Raw genomic sequence first — 16,284 nt, 5'->3', positions numbered from 1 at the left:
TTATTTTTTGCTGACATAGACATTGGTGGGGGGAAAAGCTCCTCAAAATCTAGCACTTTCAGCCCTGCATTATGTACTATGGATACTAGATTAAGAGAAACTATGATGGTAAGAAATGATATCACTCTTAATGTCCTTTTTTAAAATCACAAAGGATAACCTCTATTTAGTCAGCAAAGTTAACTATTTAACATTTAAAATACAAGGCAAAATGTCAAAAATGAATAGCCTTCATATACACAACCAATAACCAATTACAGTCCATAAAGTTACAGAAAAATCCCATTTTAATAGCAATAAGGAAGATGAAAAACTCAGGAATAAACATAATATGAAATATGAAAAACCTAGATGTGAACAATTTAAAACACTCCTGAAAGCCAGAAAAGTAGATGTGTGCAAATGGAAAGGCAATCTCTATTCTTGGGTAAGATGAGTCAATATTATAGACATGTCAGTTATCCTTAAATCAATTTACAGATTTAATGCAATCTCAAAAAAATTACCAAGAAGCTTTTTTATTGAGTTATACAAGTTGACACAAAGTTCATGTGGAAAAACAAACATGCAAGAATAGTCAGGATAACACTGAAAAACAAAAACTACAAGAAAAGAAAAACACTGAAGAAGATAAAGTACTTCATGTAAAAAGGGGGTTTTAAGAAAATAAACATTTATCTGTCTGCTTTTGCAAAAGGAATGCAGGAGGGATAACCCAAAAACAATGAGATTGGTTACCTACAGGCAGTGGACAAAGATGGGGTGGAAAGAATGTGTAGGAAGAACGAGGGGAGAGTGCCACTTCTCTGTGTAGACCTTTTGTTTTTGCTTTGCTTTGTTTTTGAGATAGGGTCTGGCTCCGTCACCTGGGCTGGATTGCAGTGGTATGATGATGGCTCACTACAGCCTCGAACCCCGAGGCTCAAGCAATCCTCCCACTTCAGCCTTTGGAGTAGCTGGTACTACAGGTACGCACCACCACACCTGGCTAATTTTTTGTTTTTTGAGACAGAGTCTTGCTCTGTTGCCAGGCTGAAGTGCAGTGGTGCAATTGCGGCTCACTGCAACACCCGCCTCCCACGTTCAAGCAATTCTCCCGCCTCAGCCTCCTGAGTAGCTAGGACTACAGGTGCGTGCCACCATGCCCAGCTAATTTTTGTATTCTTAGTAGAGATGGCGCTTCACCAAGTTGGCCAGGCTGGACTCCTGACCTCAGGTGATCCACCTCCCTCGGCCTCCAAAAGTGCTGGGATTACAGGTGTGAGCCACCACGCCCAGCCTGCCTGGCTAATTTTAAAAATGTTTTGTACAGGTGGGGGTGTTACTATGTTGTTCAGGCTGGTCTTGAGCTCATGGGCTTAAATGATCCTTCTGCCCAGGCCTCCCAAAGCCCTGGGATTACAGGCCTGAGCCACCATGCCAGGACTGTACATCTTTCTGTATAGCTCTGACTGTCATAAACATGGTAACAGCCCACATATGCACCTCCCCAAATAAATAATTAAAATCACTCAGGATGTAGGGGAACCCCAAATGGAATATGAAGAGTGGTAGATGAAACTAAGTGTATTAAATGAATAACATAATCACACTGAAGTAAGTGGGGAAGGAAAGAACTAACTTGAATATTCTTGGAAAACAGTATTTTGACTATAAACTGTAAGATGAAAGACCAAAAACCTGGATAGAAATATTGTACTCTAGTTAGTAAATTTGTTTCTTGGGGAGATTGGTTTGCAATTCTTAAAGTGCTTTCTGTGTACACATTACTATGACTGAACAAATAAAAAAAATATATTGTGGATAATGAGAGCCAGGTTTCCCATTGCCAGAGAAAAGAGTTACAAATAAGGAAAGAGGGGAAGGCTAAGAATGAACTTTGTGTTGGATTAAAACGGAAGATATCAGTATAAACTCATGGTTTTATATACATATACACACACAGATATTTTTAGAAATAAATGCAGACGTGTGAGAGTGTGTTAAAATACACATGTAAAACCTGTCTTTCTGCGCTGAGAAGACCTGAAAGAAATGACCCAGGAACACTGGGCATACCTAACAAACTGATATTGGTTTCTTTTCTTTGCCTTTCTTTTTTTTTTTAATTTTTTTTTTGTGAGATGCAGTCTCACTCTGTGGCCCAGGCTGGAGTACAGTGACACAATCTTGGCTCACTGCAACCTCTGCATCCCAAGTTCAGGCAAGTCCCTTGCCTCAGCCTCCTGAGTAGCTGGGATTACAGGTGCGCACCACCACACCTGGCTAATTTTTTGTGTGTTTTTAGTAAGGATGGGGTTTCGCTATGTTGGCCAGGATGGCCTAGAACTCCTGACTTCATGTGATCTGCCTGCTTTGGCCTCCCAAAGTGCTGGGATTACAGGTGTGAGCCACCACGCCTCTCCCAGATCTTGGTTTCTAAATATCATTCTCCATTAAAAGAAACCAAGGCTCCTTGGAAAATGATTGCTTCTGTGTTTGGGGCAGGGAAAGTAGAAAATTAGTCTAGAATATCTTCTAGCACCAGCAAATAAGGAAATAAAGAATTGCTCAAAAGACAATACAGGCATTTTTGGAAGGACACAGAAATCAACTTGAAAGATAGCCGATTGACCAATCTGGGAAAATTTGAGTAAAAAAAAAAAGTTACTTTTTGATTATAACCAAAAGAATTCCTGAAATAAACACCCATGCATTTATACTGATATAAATAATCAAATAAGTAAATAAAGGGGGAGAAGGCACAACTCTTCTTTACAAGTAGAATTTAAATGAATAAATGTGGAAAAAATGTTGAAAATATTACAGAAAGTCACCATTAGGCAAACACCAAAGCAATCATTGTTGCAGGCAAGAACCATCCACCAATACTAAAGTTGCTGGACAAAAGTATGATTACAAACAGGATTTTTCATCGTTTCAATGTAGCTCCCACAATGTGCTTATTAATTACAAAGAAAAGAAAGTTACTTTATAACGGAGAAGCCTGCCAGATACTACCTTAACTAAGTGATCACATTTAACATTATCAGTAATAAAATATATTGACGTGTACCCCATAACATGATGTACTGGCAAAGGCACAATGTCGTTTCAATGGTATGCTTACCAAAAACATAAAACCTCAATTTATCATGAGAAATATCAGGCAAACTCAAATTAAGAGACATTGCGCAAAAGAACTGACTAGTATTTATCAAAAGTGTCAATGTCATGGAAGACAAAGATAAAAGAAAAACTGAGGAACTGTCACTGATTGGAAACTAGGGACATGACAACTAAATGCAATGTGAGATCCTGGACCAGAAGAAGGAAGTTAGTGGGAAAATGGAAGAAATTAGAATAAACTTTGTAGATTGGTCAATTGTATTATAATTTCCTGGTTTCAATAATTTTACTGTTATATTTTATACTTAACAAATACATATACATTTTACAAATACAAGTACACTACATTTACAAATGCCACTTTGTATTTACATAAAATAAAAAATTCTATTTCTCTATTAGATATTAACATTAGAGAAATCTGAGTGAAGGGCATATGAGAATTATCTGTACAATGTTTGCCACTTTTCTATAAGTCTAAAATTATTCAAAATAAAAGTTAAAGACAATTAGATAAATTAGGACATAATTTTCAGCTATTAGAAGTAAATAATACTCAAGAACTGAAATTAAAAGAAATCTAGTGAAAAGGCAATGATATTTAATTTAATTTTTGACCTGTTACGGTATATTTTAATCCAATTTACATTTTCTTTAAAGTATTTTCTATGTAGCAGAGTAGCACAGTAGAAGCATGCTGGGCCCATAAAGTATTTTCTTATGACAACATAATTTGGTAGCGCTGGTAAGCTTAATGTGTTTTCTAGTATGCCCATTTTTTCCTAAAATCCTGCGTCTTGCTGTTAACATATGGTTCAACATGATAATGGGCATTAAGGAAAAGTTGAGAGATAGAAGAAAAATATATAGGTTACTTAAATGACCTTTAAATTGTTGTTAGAGACCAAAGTAAATTTATTATTATTTTTAAAAAGTAAAGTATTATCTTTGTTTACCCTGACTTCATTTCATTTTAAGACTCTAAAATTGTTTTCCATATTTGCATTTTTGTATGTGCACAGCTATACTCCTAGATATATAAGCTAGTTCTCTTTTCTCAGCTGTGTAGGGATCTAGTTACAAATCCCCTGGAGAAAACTGGATGAGGGAGTTGGGTGGAGAAATTGAATTCTCTGATCCTTTCCTAAGCTAGTGAAAAGCCTTCTTGAGTTTTTAATACTTCAGCCTTAGATTGCAGTGTAGATGCAACTAATGTGCTTGGAGTGCTCCATACAAAAAATATCCTTTTTTTTTCCTGAACTGGAGGAGTAGCCTGACAGCACTATCAGCATTTTAAATACAACTTTAAACAAAGCAGAGGCAGATAGGATTTTTAATACTTGGAATTAGGTTCTTTACTTGCAGTAAAATGCAGACAAAACTAAATAGAAGATAAAGTTCATGTGGATTCATGTGAATAACTGGGTTCAACAGGGAAGAGAAGAATATTCAGTCAATTAAAAAAATCCAGAGAAAAAATGGAAACGATTGCTGTGATTGGCAGGAGGAACTACTATCTGATATTAGTCGTTTTTATTCCTTTTGAGTTTCTGTGCTTTATTTCTAGGATACTGTTAAGAAAAAGAAAAAGGAAGTTGGCAAGATACCAAATATTTCATACTAACCAGCAGCTTAAAATGGTTGCTTTCAATAATGTTGAAGAGTTATATGGTGTGATGTTTTCATTTTATGTAGAAAGGAAGAAATTGCTATGAACAAAGCATGTTGTGCCTCTGAGGAACTGTGAGGTTCAAGCATGTGCCAAAACAAGGTTGGTCATTATTCTTGTGAACGCTGAGATATTTAATGAGGTTTCAAATATCTGAAATTACTGAAGGTGCATTTTCTATTAACCCAGTTAGTTATTTTTCAGCTATCCAAATTTCGGAAAGTCATTTGGTATCCTGGCAAGGACATATCACTCACCCTGAAGAGTGTGGTAGCTGTGCAACATGGCAACATAAAACCTCTCTTAGATAACATTGCCTGTAACTTTGAATGTGTTTGTACACTCTTTCAGTAGCATGTATTACACTGTGTTGAAATGGCCTGTTTGCTTGACCATCTTCTCAATTGGATAGCAAATCCCTGGAGAGCAGACGCTGACTTCCATTCACCATGTATCTCTAGACGCTGAGGACCCAACACTCCAAAATGAGATTCAATAATTACCTGAAGAATGAACGAGTGAATGAATCTCGTTCTCTACTATAGATTCTGATTTGAACAGAAGGCAAAGGAAAATGGTGATGACCATGCTGTTTTGCATCACCTTCTAGATGTCAGCTTTATGTTAGAGGGACCTGTTTCTCCATCATGGCAGCCTCTTCCTCAAAGTAGTTCCAAGTATTCAGGAGTCCTTTCACATTTCTGCTTTCTTAGGGTAAACTCTTTACCAGTTATTTGCCAATGCTCTTGCTTCAGGGTTCCTTAAGCCTCATTGCCATCCTTTCAGCTTTGTTTAGGGGCTATGAGGTAAAATGTAATGACTCAAATACGGTTTAAAACCAATGTCAAATTAACAAAAGGGTCTATAACTGATCTACAAAATTTGCCAATTTTTCCCTGCTTAACACATTATTAGTATTCAACAATAGAAATCACATATCCAGATGTGTCTTGCCCATTTGTATACAGTCTTTTTTTTTTTTTTTTTGAGATAGCGTCTCCTTCTTTTGCCCAGGCTGGAGTGCAGTGGCACGATCTCTGCTCACCACAAACTCTGCCTTACGGGTTCACGCCATTCTCCTGCCTCAGCCTCCTGAGTAGCTGGGACTACAGGTGCCCACCACCACGCCTGGCTAATTTTTTGTATTTTTAGTAGAGACGGGGTTTCATCGTGTTAGCCAGGATGGTCTTGATCTCCTGACCTCGTGATCGGCCTGCCTTGGCCTCCCAAAGTGCTGGGATTACAGGTGTGAGCCACAGCGCCCGGCCAGTATAGAGTCTCAAATAAGAATAATCAAACAATAATGTATTTGGTGGTTGTTCTGTCTGCACATGTTCTCTCATTATTACCATAAGAGTGAATCTCTGCCATGGAATATCAAACACGGAGCTGGTTAGAAATAGCCTGTCAGCGGTAAAATTAATAGGCTGTCTATTATGCAAGACCTAGATGCAGACAGGTTAGAGCACTTGCTATATTAGTCATTTTTAAAGAAGTTCTACCCAGTGTGACAAAATGCCTTTTTTCCCCAAATGGTAAAAGTGGCATAAAAATATTCCAGGAAGTTTAGAAGGCAGCAAAAATAAAAATAAAAATCCCATGTTGCCTTGATACAACCGTGTTACCACATTTCAGAAATCCCATCCAGTTTTTTTATATACATGCTTTTTGCATACTTGTATTCACAAGAAAATACATTTTGCATTCTGCTGTTTTTCCTTAACATTGCATCATTTACATTTTTCATGCTATTACATGAATTTCATACATATTAATTATAGCTTCAGAAAGAAAGTATACCCTTGTTAGCCAGGTCTGGAAGCACAATATACACCAAAGGATGAGGCAATTGTATGTGTGCTTTTTGCTTTATCTTAAAAATGTTAAATTTATTGCTATGGTGATTTGGTGTTGACTATTTTTGTTAGCGTTGTTTAGGGTTAATTATATTTATGAAAGAAGGTAGTTACTTTCACATGTATATAATACTTCTATTGAAGGCATCTTCAGTTCTGTTCCTCTTGATTAACCCAATTATCTGAATTCCCCCTCCTGCCCACCCCAGGGGTTGTAATTAATGCATCATTAGATTTTACTACTTCTTTCATAGAAATGAAAAATATTAAAAGGCTTAGATGACTTGTCCAAGTTTTAAAACAAGAGTATCCATAGTAGAGCACTATAATTCTTGTATATATACATCTATATGTATATATACATACACATATCTATACACACATACATATATATATACGTGTGTGTGTGTATACATATATATATTTTGAGACAGGGTCTCACTCTGTCATCCTGGCTGGAATGCAGTGGTGCAATCACAGCTCACTGCAGCCTCAAGCAGATCCTCCCATCAGGTGCATACCACCACGCTGGGCTAATTTTGGTATTTTTTGTAAAGATGGGTTTTTAGTATGTTGCCCGGGCTGGTCTGGAACCTGCCTTAACCTCCCAAAGTGCAGGGATTACAGGTGTGAGCCACCTCACCCGACCTCAAGCATATTTTCTCCCATTTTCCTTCTTGTCACAGGTCGCATTTCCCCCTGGCCTGGTAAATCATTCAGCCCGTTCACTTGGACAAAGTAATTAATCCAGAGTGAGACCATGCAAGCAAGGACAATTAAAATTCTTCCCTGAAATGAATACAGCATAAGGAAGTTGGAAGAGAGTAACTCTCTTTACTCTTGGGTTGCCAAGCCTGGAAGATGTCAAGTTGGTGCTGCTGGCTGCTATTTTTTCTGCCATCTGAGAGAAGGCGTGTCTTCAGTTAAAAATAATAAAGCTGAACAGAGATGAGAGATAGACAGCTGGAGGACTAAGCTATTGGTTCCTAGAACCCTCCATTCTGTTCAGTGAATTATTTCTGTATCAGTTCTTCCACTATGAGGCAATAAAATTAAACTTTCTTAAGCTGAGTTTAATTGTGTGAGTATTTTTTTTATAACTTACAACCAGAAAAGTCCTAACTAATACAGTTTCTGTAACTGTAGATAAGACATTATCACCACCAGCAAAGAGCAGTCAATACAGTAAAAAGATTCAGCTCCCTATAATATGGTAAAGCTATGAAAATGAGGCAACATATAGGCTGAAGTTGGAAGAATATTTTGGAAATCTAGCATCTGAATGTATTTTGAAAAGCAGTTAATATTTGAAGAATCTAGGTCCACTACAATCAATATTGTAGATATTTCCCAAAGCATGGTCAAATATGCCATAGTTTATGTGAGAGTGTGCTAGCCTAAAACAGGGGGTAAGAACAGAAAGCGATAAAAAGGTAATAATGTAACAGTCCTGAGTTGGTTATAATTTCTTAGGAATTATAAATGGAGAAAAGGACTTGAGGGATATAAGGATGAATGACTGTCACATTTATCTACCCTTTAAAAAATATCTTTGTAAACCTTATATATTAGATTGCTTATAGTTGTCTACAGCTTGTTTCTAAAGCAGTAAAGAGTATTAACAGAGGAACTTAAGGCACTGAAGCATAACATTGTTACTGATATGGTTTGGATTTGTAACCCTGTTCAAATCTCATGTACAATTGGAGGAGAGGCCTGGTGGGAGGTGATTGGATCATGGGGGCAGATTTCCCCCTTGCTATTTTTGTGATAGTAAGTGAGTTTTCATGATATCTGATCCTTTGAAGGTGTGGGGCACTTCTCCCTTCTCTCTCTCTTCCTCCTGCTCCACCATGGTAAGACATGCTTGCTTCCCCTTTGCCTTCCACCATGATTGTAAGTTTCCTGAGGCCTCCCAGTCATGCTTCCTGTTCAGACTGCAGACTGTGAATCAATTAAACCTCTTTTCTCTATAAATTACCTAGTCTCACGTAGTTCTTTATAGCAGTGTGAGAATGAATTAATACAGTTACTTCAGTGTTTTTACCTGTATTAACACTCTATTTGGGTTGATTGATTTAACCATAGTTAATTCTGTTGATGGGGTACGAGGGAGTAATTTGATAAAAAGGTCTGAATTTATATATTGTTCTCAAGTAAATAGTAATTTTAAAGGAATCATAGACAAAAATGTTACCTTGCTGACACCTTTTTAAAAATAAAATATTTACCTTAAAAATATATATATATATATATTTTTTGAGACGGAGTCTCGCTGTGTTGCCCAGGCTGGAGTGCAGTGGCCGGATCTCAGCTCACTGCAAGCTCCACCTCCCGGGTTTATGCCATTCTCCTGCCTCAGCCTCCCGAGTAGCTGGGACTACAGGTGCCCACCACCTCGCCCGGTTAGTTTTTTGTGTTTTTTAGTAGAGATGGGGTTTCACCATGTTAGCCAGGATGGTCTCGATCTCCTGACCTCGTGATCCGCCCGTCTCGGCCTCCCAAAGTGCTGGGATTAAAGGCTTGAGCCACCGTGCCCGGCCTACCTTAAACTATTAACGTTCTGTCAGAGAAAATTAAAATGTAGATAAAATATCTTAGTATTTTAATCTTAATAAAGTGTATATTCATCATAATATTTTCTTATATTTAATTATTTTCTTATATTTAATACAGCAACATAAAAGTCTAGATTAGGGACATGAAAATATTCTATAATAGTTTTGCAAGAAAGTGATTTTATTAGGGCAAGCAACAAGACTATTAATGTCACGCATTGATATTTTATTTTAAAAATTGTGTAATTATTTTTTTAGTAACATATGGATTCCCCAGCACTTTTGTTTTATAACCTCATTCTTAAAAATTCTGGTGGCTTGTTTTCTTTTATTTCCCTCAATTGTGGTGATCTTAAACAGATCTTGAGTTTTAGATCTGCCATTCATTCTAATACAGATGCGTAAATATATTTTCTCCAGTTGCCTATTTATTACAAAGACAGTTTATTTGTGGGCACCATACAGACATCTGCATTTTATTGGACTTAATTTTTGGTAATAAAGACCTCCCACATTACAGATTCTTTCCAGCCTAAATGTGCCTGTGTGGGAAGCAAAAGAACCGTCAGTCGGGGGAAAAAGAGAATCCATATGGTGCTCATGATTCTACTTCCCTGGCTTAAATGAAGAATTTGAGTATAGACAATGCCCCCAGCACATCTCTGTTTTTTTCTTCTGAAAAGCATGCTGCTATGGTTTGAATGTTTGTGTCCCTCAACAACTCATATGTTGAAACTTAATTGCCAATGTGATAGTATTAAGAAGAGTTGGGGAATTTAGGAGGTCATTAGGTCAAGAAGGCTCTGCCCTTGTGTATGGGATTAGTGTCATCATAAAAGAGGCCCAAGGGAGTTTATTTGCCCCTTTTGCCTTCTGCCATGTGAGGACATGTCCAAGGTGCTATCTATGAGAACTGGGACCCCCAAGAATCTCGATCTACTAGTGCCTTGATCATGGACTTTCCAACCTCCGAAAGTGAGGGCAGTACATTTCTGTTTATAAATTATCCAGACTAAGATATTTTGTTAGAGCAGCCCTAATGGACTAAGGCACTTGCCATAATAAAGAAGATTGGTGTCAGTTCCAAACCAGTACCTTTGAGTCAGCTCAGTTCATGCATGTACCATGCATCAAGCCATGGCTACTTAACTTAAATTTTAAGGGCACATTCTATTTTGCCTCTAATCTTGCTCTGTTTCTCTTGCATCCGTGTCTAGTCTCTGGCTCTTTCCAGTCTCTTCCACTTTGGGGCTCACTTCTACCCTTTGGATATGTTTGATTTTGGTTTCCCCAGTTGAATCTTCATTACTCTCCAGGGACTTTGGCTTAAGTTCCCACACGGGCCCTATGATATGGAGAAATCTTAAACTTCAAATCTTTCAAAAAGTAGTCAAAATATTGTGTCTTCAGCTTTATAAAAATGACAAACCAAAATTGATAATATAACTTAAAGTGATGATATGTCTTCTTCGTTATTACAGTTATACATAATTCTCCACTGTGAGGAGAACGGACAGGGCCAGAAAGCTTTTCTTTTGATTGATAACAAAGTACCTGGAACAGCTCATTTCTCTTGGTCAATAATACCTACGGGATGAGGAGGAAATTGAATCTCATGTATTCATTACCATCAGTGTTACCTCTCTCTGCACAAACAAGAAAAACCTATTAATTTTACCTTCCCTGTATTTCTACTATTCACAGCTGTTTGTCAACTCTGAATTTCAGCTATAGAGAAGACACTACTTCCTAAGACACTGCTGTGTTCATGTCAGTGTAAATTATTGGGTAAATTTAAATGCAGTTTAAGAAGCTTCCTTTTGCTGAGGGAAATGAAAATATGACTTAACCTTAAAAAACATTATGGGGCCAGGCATGGTGGCTCACGTCTGTAATTCCAGCACTTTGGGAAGCCAAGGTGGGTGGATCATGAGGTCAGGAGTTCGAAACCAGCCTGCCCAACACAGTGAAACCTGGTCTCTACTAAAAATACAAAAATTAGCCGGGCATGGTGGCACGCGCCCGTAATCTCAGCTATTTGGGTGGCCAAGGCAGGAGAATCGCTTGAACCTGGAAAGTGGAGGTTGCAGTGGGCCGAGACCACGCCACTGCACTCCAGCCTAGGTGACAGAGTAAGACTCTGTCTCAAAAAAAAAAAAAAAAAGAAATCATGTTAAGACAAGGTCCTACTGGATTAGGGTGGGGGTCCCTAACACAATGACCCACGTGTTATTTCTCAAGAAGAGAGAAATCTGAACACATTGACATGCAGGGGGAATGCCATGTGATGTGGTGGCAGAAATTGGAGTGATGTATCTACAAGCCAAGGTACATGGAAGATTGCCGGCAACCCCCTTCTCTGGAGCCTTGCAAGACAGCATAGCCCTGCTGACACCTTGATTTCAGACTTCTAGCCTCTAGAATTGTGAGAATGAATTTCTGTTGTTTAGCCAACCAGTTTGTGGTAATCTGGCAGCTCTGGGAAACCAACACACTAGTTAAGGAGGCAGAACAAACGGTAATAGAGATCTATGGATAAAAAGAATGGAAATATAGCTTTCTACATTTCATGGACAGTAATTCTTAGAATACAGGTTTCCTCTGCAAAAATCTAGTAAGCTGTCTGACATTTTGATTTACTGTGTGATTTAAAATGAGTTACCTAACCTCTCTGAACCTGTTTCTCATCAGTGAAGGGGGCTTTGGGTTACCAGCTCTGAAGCCTGTCCCACTTGTAATACCACCAATCTGTAATTGTGTAATTTAAGAAGCTATTAGGTTAAGAGAAAGTCACTAAGGGAATTTAGTTTCTCCTCTATCTGCCCTGTTCACCCCCGAAGGTGAGAAGTGTGTGAAACTAAAGTATCTTATTCTCCAAGCTGAGCATCATTTCGGGTATATGTAGTTGAAGGACAAATTATCTTCTGGCTTAGGTGCTGCTCAAGCCTCCTTACTGCCAAGCATGTTTGAATAAAAAAATGAATACCAATGTCTACCCACGGACTAATCAACCCAGCAATATAATGGAAAAGAGGGAATTCACGCAGCCTTGAATCTGGGCCTCAGAGGACTGCCTGGGCAGGCGGTTTAAATTCCTTAAGCCTATATTCTTATCTGTAAAATGGCGATATTATTACTTTAATGGGTTGTTGAGAGGACGAAGTCAAATAGAATATATGTATATATATGTATATATGTGTATATATTATATGTGTGTATATGTGTGTGTGTATATGTATATATGTTTGTGTAGATATATGTATATAAGTGCCTAGTATCCAGTGGACGTTTACAAATGTTACTTGCTTACAAAATTCTGGCTTACAGAAAGTACGCTAATAAATCTCCCAGATCCCCCTGCCAGTCCCCTGGGTGGGAGACTACTTGGGTACTTCGCTTCCATCTGCGAAGCCCCAACGCAGAGCCTGGAATCGGCGGGACGCAGCTCGCAGCGTCTGCGCCCGGTAGGACGGCGCGGGGGCGGGGCCGGCGGAAGCGCTCCAGTGTCGTTGTCGGCTGCGCCGGAAGTTCCTAGCCGGGCCTGGCGGTAACCTTCGGGGCGTCACTGTGGTTGCCGGTGCTGCTGCAGTGGGCTTTGCGGGGCTGAACCTCGGCGGGGCTAGGCTCGTTAACTGTCGAGAGTCGCCAGGTTTGCGGTGGAGGACGCTGAGGCCCGTGGGGGGCAGGCACACGGGCGCAGGGCCTCCCAGCCGACATGTCTCTAGTGGCGGAAGCCTTCGTCTCCCAGATTGCAGGTAGCGCGGGTGGCCGTAGACCCAGAAGGTGGCGGCGCGGTCTCGGGGAGCCGCGTGGGGTACAGGGCTGGAGCATTCCTCCACCCTTGTGGCATTATACGCTAAACCCAGCCCGGAGGGTGGAGGCAGGGACGGACTACCAACCTTATCTCACGTATGGGAAAACTAAGAAGGAGACACTTGGCCAAGGTCACTCACTCCGCAGGAGCTGGAGTCCCGTCTCCTTCCCTTGGGCGGTACTTTGTCCCACCTCCCCATTCCTTTGGGAGGTGCTGGAGTATGAGGAGGCGGCCTTGGATTGTGGGGGGCGTGATCACGGGGGCAAGCAACTGAACGCTTCAGTCTAAGAGTAGGGGTAGTTTCTGGGTCTTGGTACCCAAAGTTTAAGGTGACTGTCACTAATCAGTTGTTACCTATTGTTGAGGGAACATCAGACTTCTTGCTTCCTCTCCCAGCGACACAGTAGTGCCATTTGCTAAGACTCTAGGAGTTATTTATTTATTTATTTTTTGAGACGGAGTTTTTCTTTTGTCACCGAGGTTGGAGTGCAGTGGCATGACCTGGGTTCCCTGCAACCTCCGCTTCCCGGGTTCAAGCAATTCTCCTGCCTTAGCCTCCCGAGTAGTTGGGATTATGGGCACCAGCCACCACGTCCTCGCGGATTCATTGAAATATTTTTAAATCTGCATGTACTTTAAAGAAATACCTTAGAGTCGGTGCACTGAAAATGACTGATGTATATAGATTTCTGATTTCTCTTATTGAGGTTCTTATTTATTGCCATGAAAGAAATTAAATATTGTTGAGAAAGTGAGGAGACCAAACATAGGTACTTTGAGATATAGGCTGATAGAATTAGTCATAACTCCCTAGCAGTGTTTTCAACATGAGTACAGTTATGAAGACAGTCACCACAATAAATAGGTACATTTGAAGTAATAAGATAGTATTTTGGAAATGGGAAGTACAGAATGTGTCATAAAATTTGCCGGAATGTTTTTTTACTGTTTTGCGTTTGTGTAAACATACATTTCTTTTTTTTCCTTCTTCACTTGAAAATATTATTTTCTAGAAGAGAGAAGCTCCTACTAGATTGCAAGCTTCTTGAAAGTAGGGATCAAACTTATTTTATTCCCCATTGTATTCATAGTCAGTTGGTGCTCAGTAAATATTTGTAACCCAAATCAATGACTAATCTTGAGATTTCAAGGAATGATTATTTCCATTTTTACCATTCATATTGAAAACAAAATCAGGCTTATATAGTTAGATCAGCGATTTAATTTAGTTTGCTACTATGTTAAAAAAAAAAACTTAACAGTGTATGTTGAGAGTGGTTCACTGTGTGCATGTGTCCTAATGTGTGATTTCTTTTAATGAGAAAATGATGAATGTCTTTTAATAAACTTTTGATACTGCTTTAAGTAGTGACGTTTAAACATTTCTAGGCATTATGTCTGTCTGCCGTCTTAGTTATTTGTAGTGATCTGTTACTCTAGGAGGAAGCATTGAAAGATGGATAATTCAATAAATGGTGTTGGAACAACTCGTAAGTCATTACACCACATGAATAAATTCCAGATAGATTAAAGATCTAAATATAAAACAACAAAATTGTAATAAAATAATTAGGGGAAAACATAGATTATTTTAATAATTCTTGGATAGCAGAAGAGGTCTAAGCAAAACTTAAGAATTCATAATCCATAAGAGAAAAAATTGGCAGATTTGATTGCAGAAAGAATTTTAAAACTTTGATAAAAGACTTCTTAAGTTACTACAAATAAGAAGAAGACGAACCAACAGAATCAAGGACAAAGGATTGGAACAGGCATTTCACAAAAGGGTGAAATACAGATGGACAGTGAACAGATGAAAAGATGTTCTGTGTCACTAATAATGTATAGCATCCTCCCGCCCCCTCATCAGATGGACAAAAGTGAATATGATTTCTAGTACTAATAGGGCATGGGGAAAACAGTTACTCTCAAACTATTGGTTCTGTAAGTTAGTATTACTTTTTGGGAACTTAATGTAGCAATATTTATTAAAATGACATTCTCTGTCCTGAAAATTCTACTTATGGGGGTTTATCTGATAGAAATGTAAAGACCAGTACTTAAAGAAATATACAATAATATTAATTGCAGCATTATTTGTAATAGCGAAAAATTAGAAATGTTTTAAATATATGTCATATTATTGTGTACCAGTCCAGCAATTCCACTTATGGTCATGTATCCAAAGGGATTGAAATTGTCTAAGAGGTATGTGCACTCCCATGTTTATTGCAGCAGTATTTACAATAGCCAAGGTATGGAAGCCACCCAGGTGTTTATCAGTGGATGAATGGATAAAGAAAATGTATATAAGATACAATGGAATACTATTCAGCCTTAAAAAAGAAGGAAACCCTATCATTTGTGAAAGAATGGATGGATCGGGAGGACATTATGCTAAATGAAATAAGCTAGACAGAAAGACAAGTAGTGATCTAAAATCTAATCTTTTTAGGGAAATGTAAGAAAGTTGATCTCCTAGAAACAGAACACAAAGGTGGTTACCAGAGGCTGAGGGGACAGAGGTGGGAGATGGGGAAGAGGAATGGAGAAGAGGAGATGTTGATCAAAGTGAACAAAGTATGTTAGACTAGAAGAAAAAATTTTAGTGATCTATTGCACTGTGAGGTGAGCACAGTTAATAATAATGTATTATGTATTTCAGAATTGCTAAAGGCTTAGATTTATAATATTCTCACCACAAAAATTTAAGTTGGTGTGGTGATGGATATATTAATTAGCTTGATTTATTCTTTCTATTCTTTGATTTATTCTTTAGATCAAAATACCACATTGTACCTCCTAAATATACACAGTTATTATTTGTCAAAAACATACAAAAATTATGATATGGTCACATTTTTACAGATCCAAAAATGAAGAGGTGTATTTGTTAAATACATTGTCTTGAAAGCTATGGTTATATTAAGTAAAAAGTTGTAATATGTATTTTGTATGAACTCATGAAATCTATATAAACATACGTATATTTATATATGTTAAGAATATTCAACTAATTTTAAGTAGCGATTGGGATAATAAAAATAGAGTGTTGGTAGAGGCTGGAGGAACTTTATTTCTGAATTGTTTGAATTACTATAGTGTGCATAGTTTTGTAATTTAAATGATTGTAATTGTTAAAATTTTTAAGATTATATTTTGTCAAGAAGTGACATTACATTATGGATAAGGAGGCTGTCTTAATCTGTTTTGTGTTGCTATAACGGAATACCACAGACTAGGTAAGTTATAAAGAAAAAAAATTTAAGTCTCACATTT

At 38.2% G+C, this 16,284-nt stretch overlaps 1 protein-coding gene across 2 annotated transcripts in view; it reads left to right on the top strand.

Moving 5' to 3' along the window:
* Positions 1-12,694: 12,694 nt before the first annotated feature.
* The window catches only part of MTX2 (metaxin 2), a 72,014-nt gene continuing 68,424 nt past the window's right edge, over positions 12,695-16,284 (top strand). Inside the window, exon 1 of one of the 2 annotated variants that reach the window (XM_033231039.1) lies at positions 12,695-12,946. In XM_033231039.1, coding sequence (XP_033086930.1) covers positions 12,907-12,946 — 40 coding nt within the window. In that variant the 5' untranslated portion in view covers positions 12,695-12,906. The remainder of the gene's footprint in view (positions 12,947-16,284) is intronic. The other variant, XM_033231040.1, reaches the window with a different exon arrangement.

The sequence above is a fragment of the Trachypithecus francoisi genome, unplaced genomic scaffold (assembly GCF_009764315.1).
Source record: "Trachypithecus francoisi isolate TF-2019V2 unplaced genomic scaffold, Tfra_2.0 Lachesis_group13, whole genome shotgun sequence".
In the NCBI taxonomy this organism is placed as follows: Eukaryota; Metazoa; Chordata; class Mammalia; order Primates; family Cercopithecidae; genus Trachypithecus; species Trachypithecus francoisi.
This window is presented reverse-complemented; position numbering and strand designations above follow the sequence as displayed.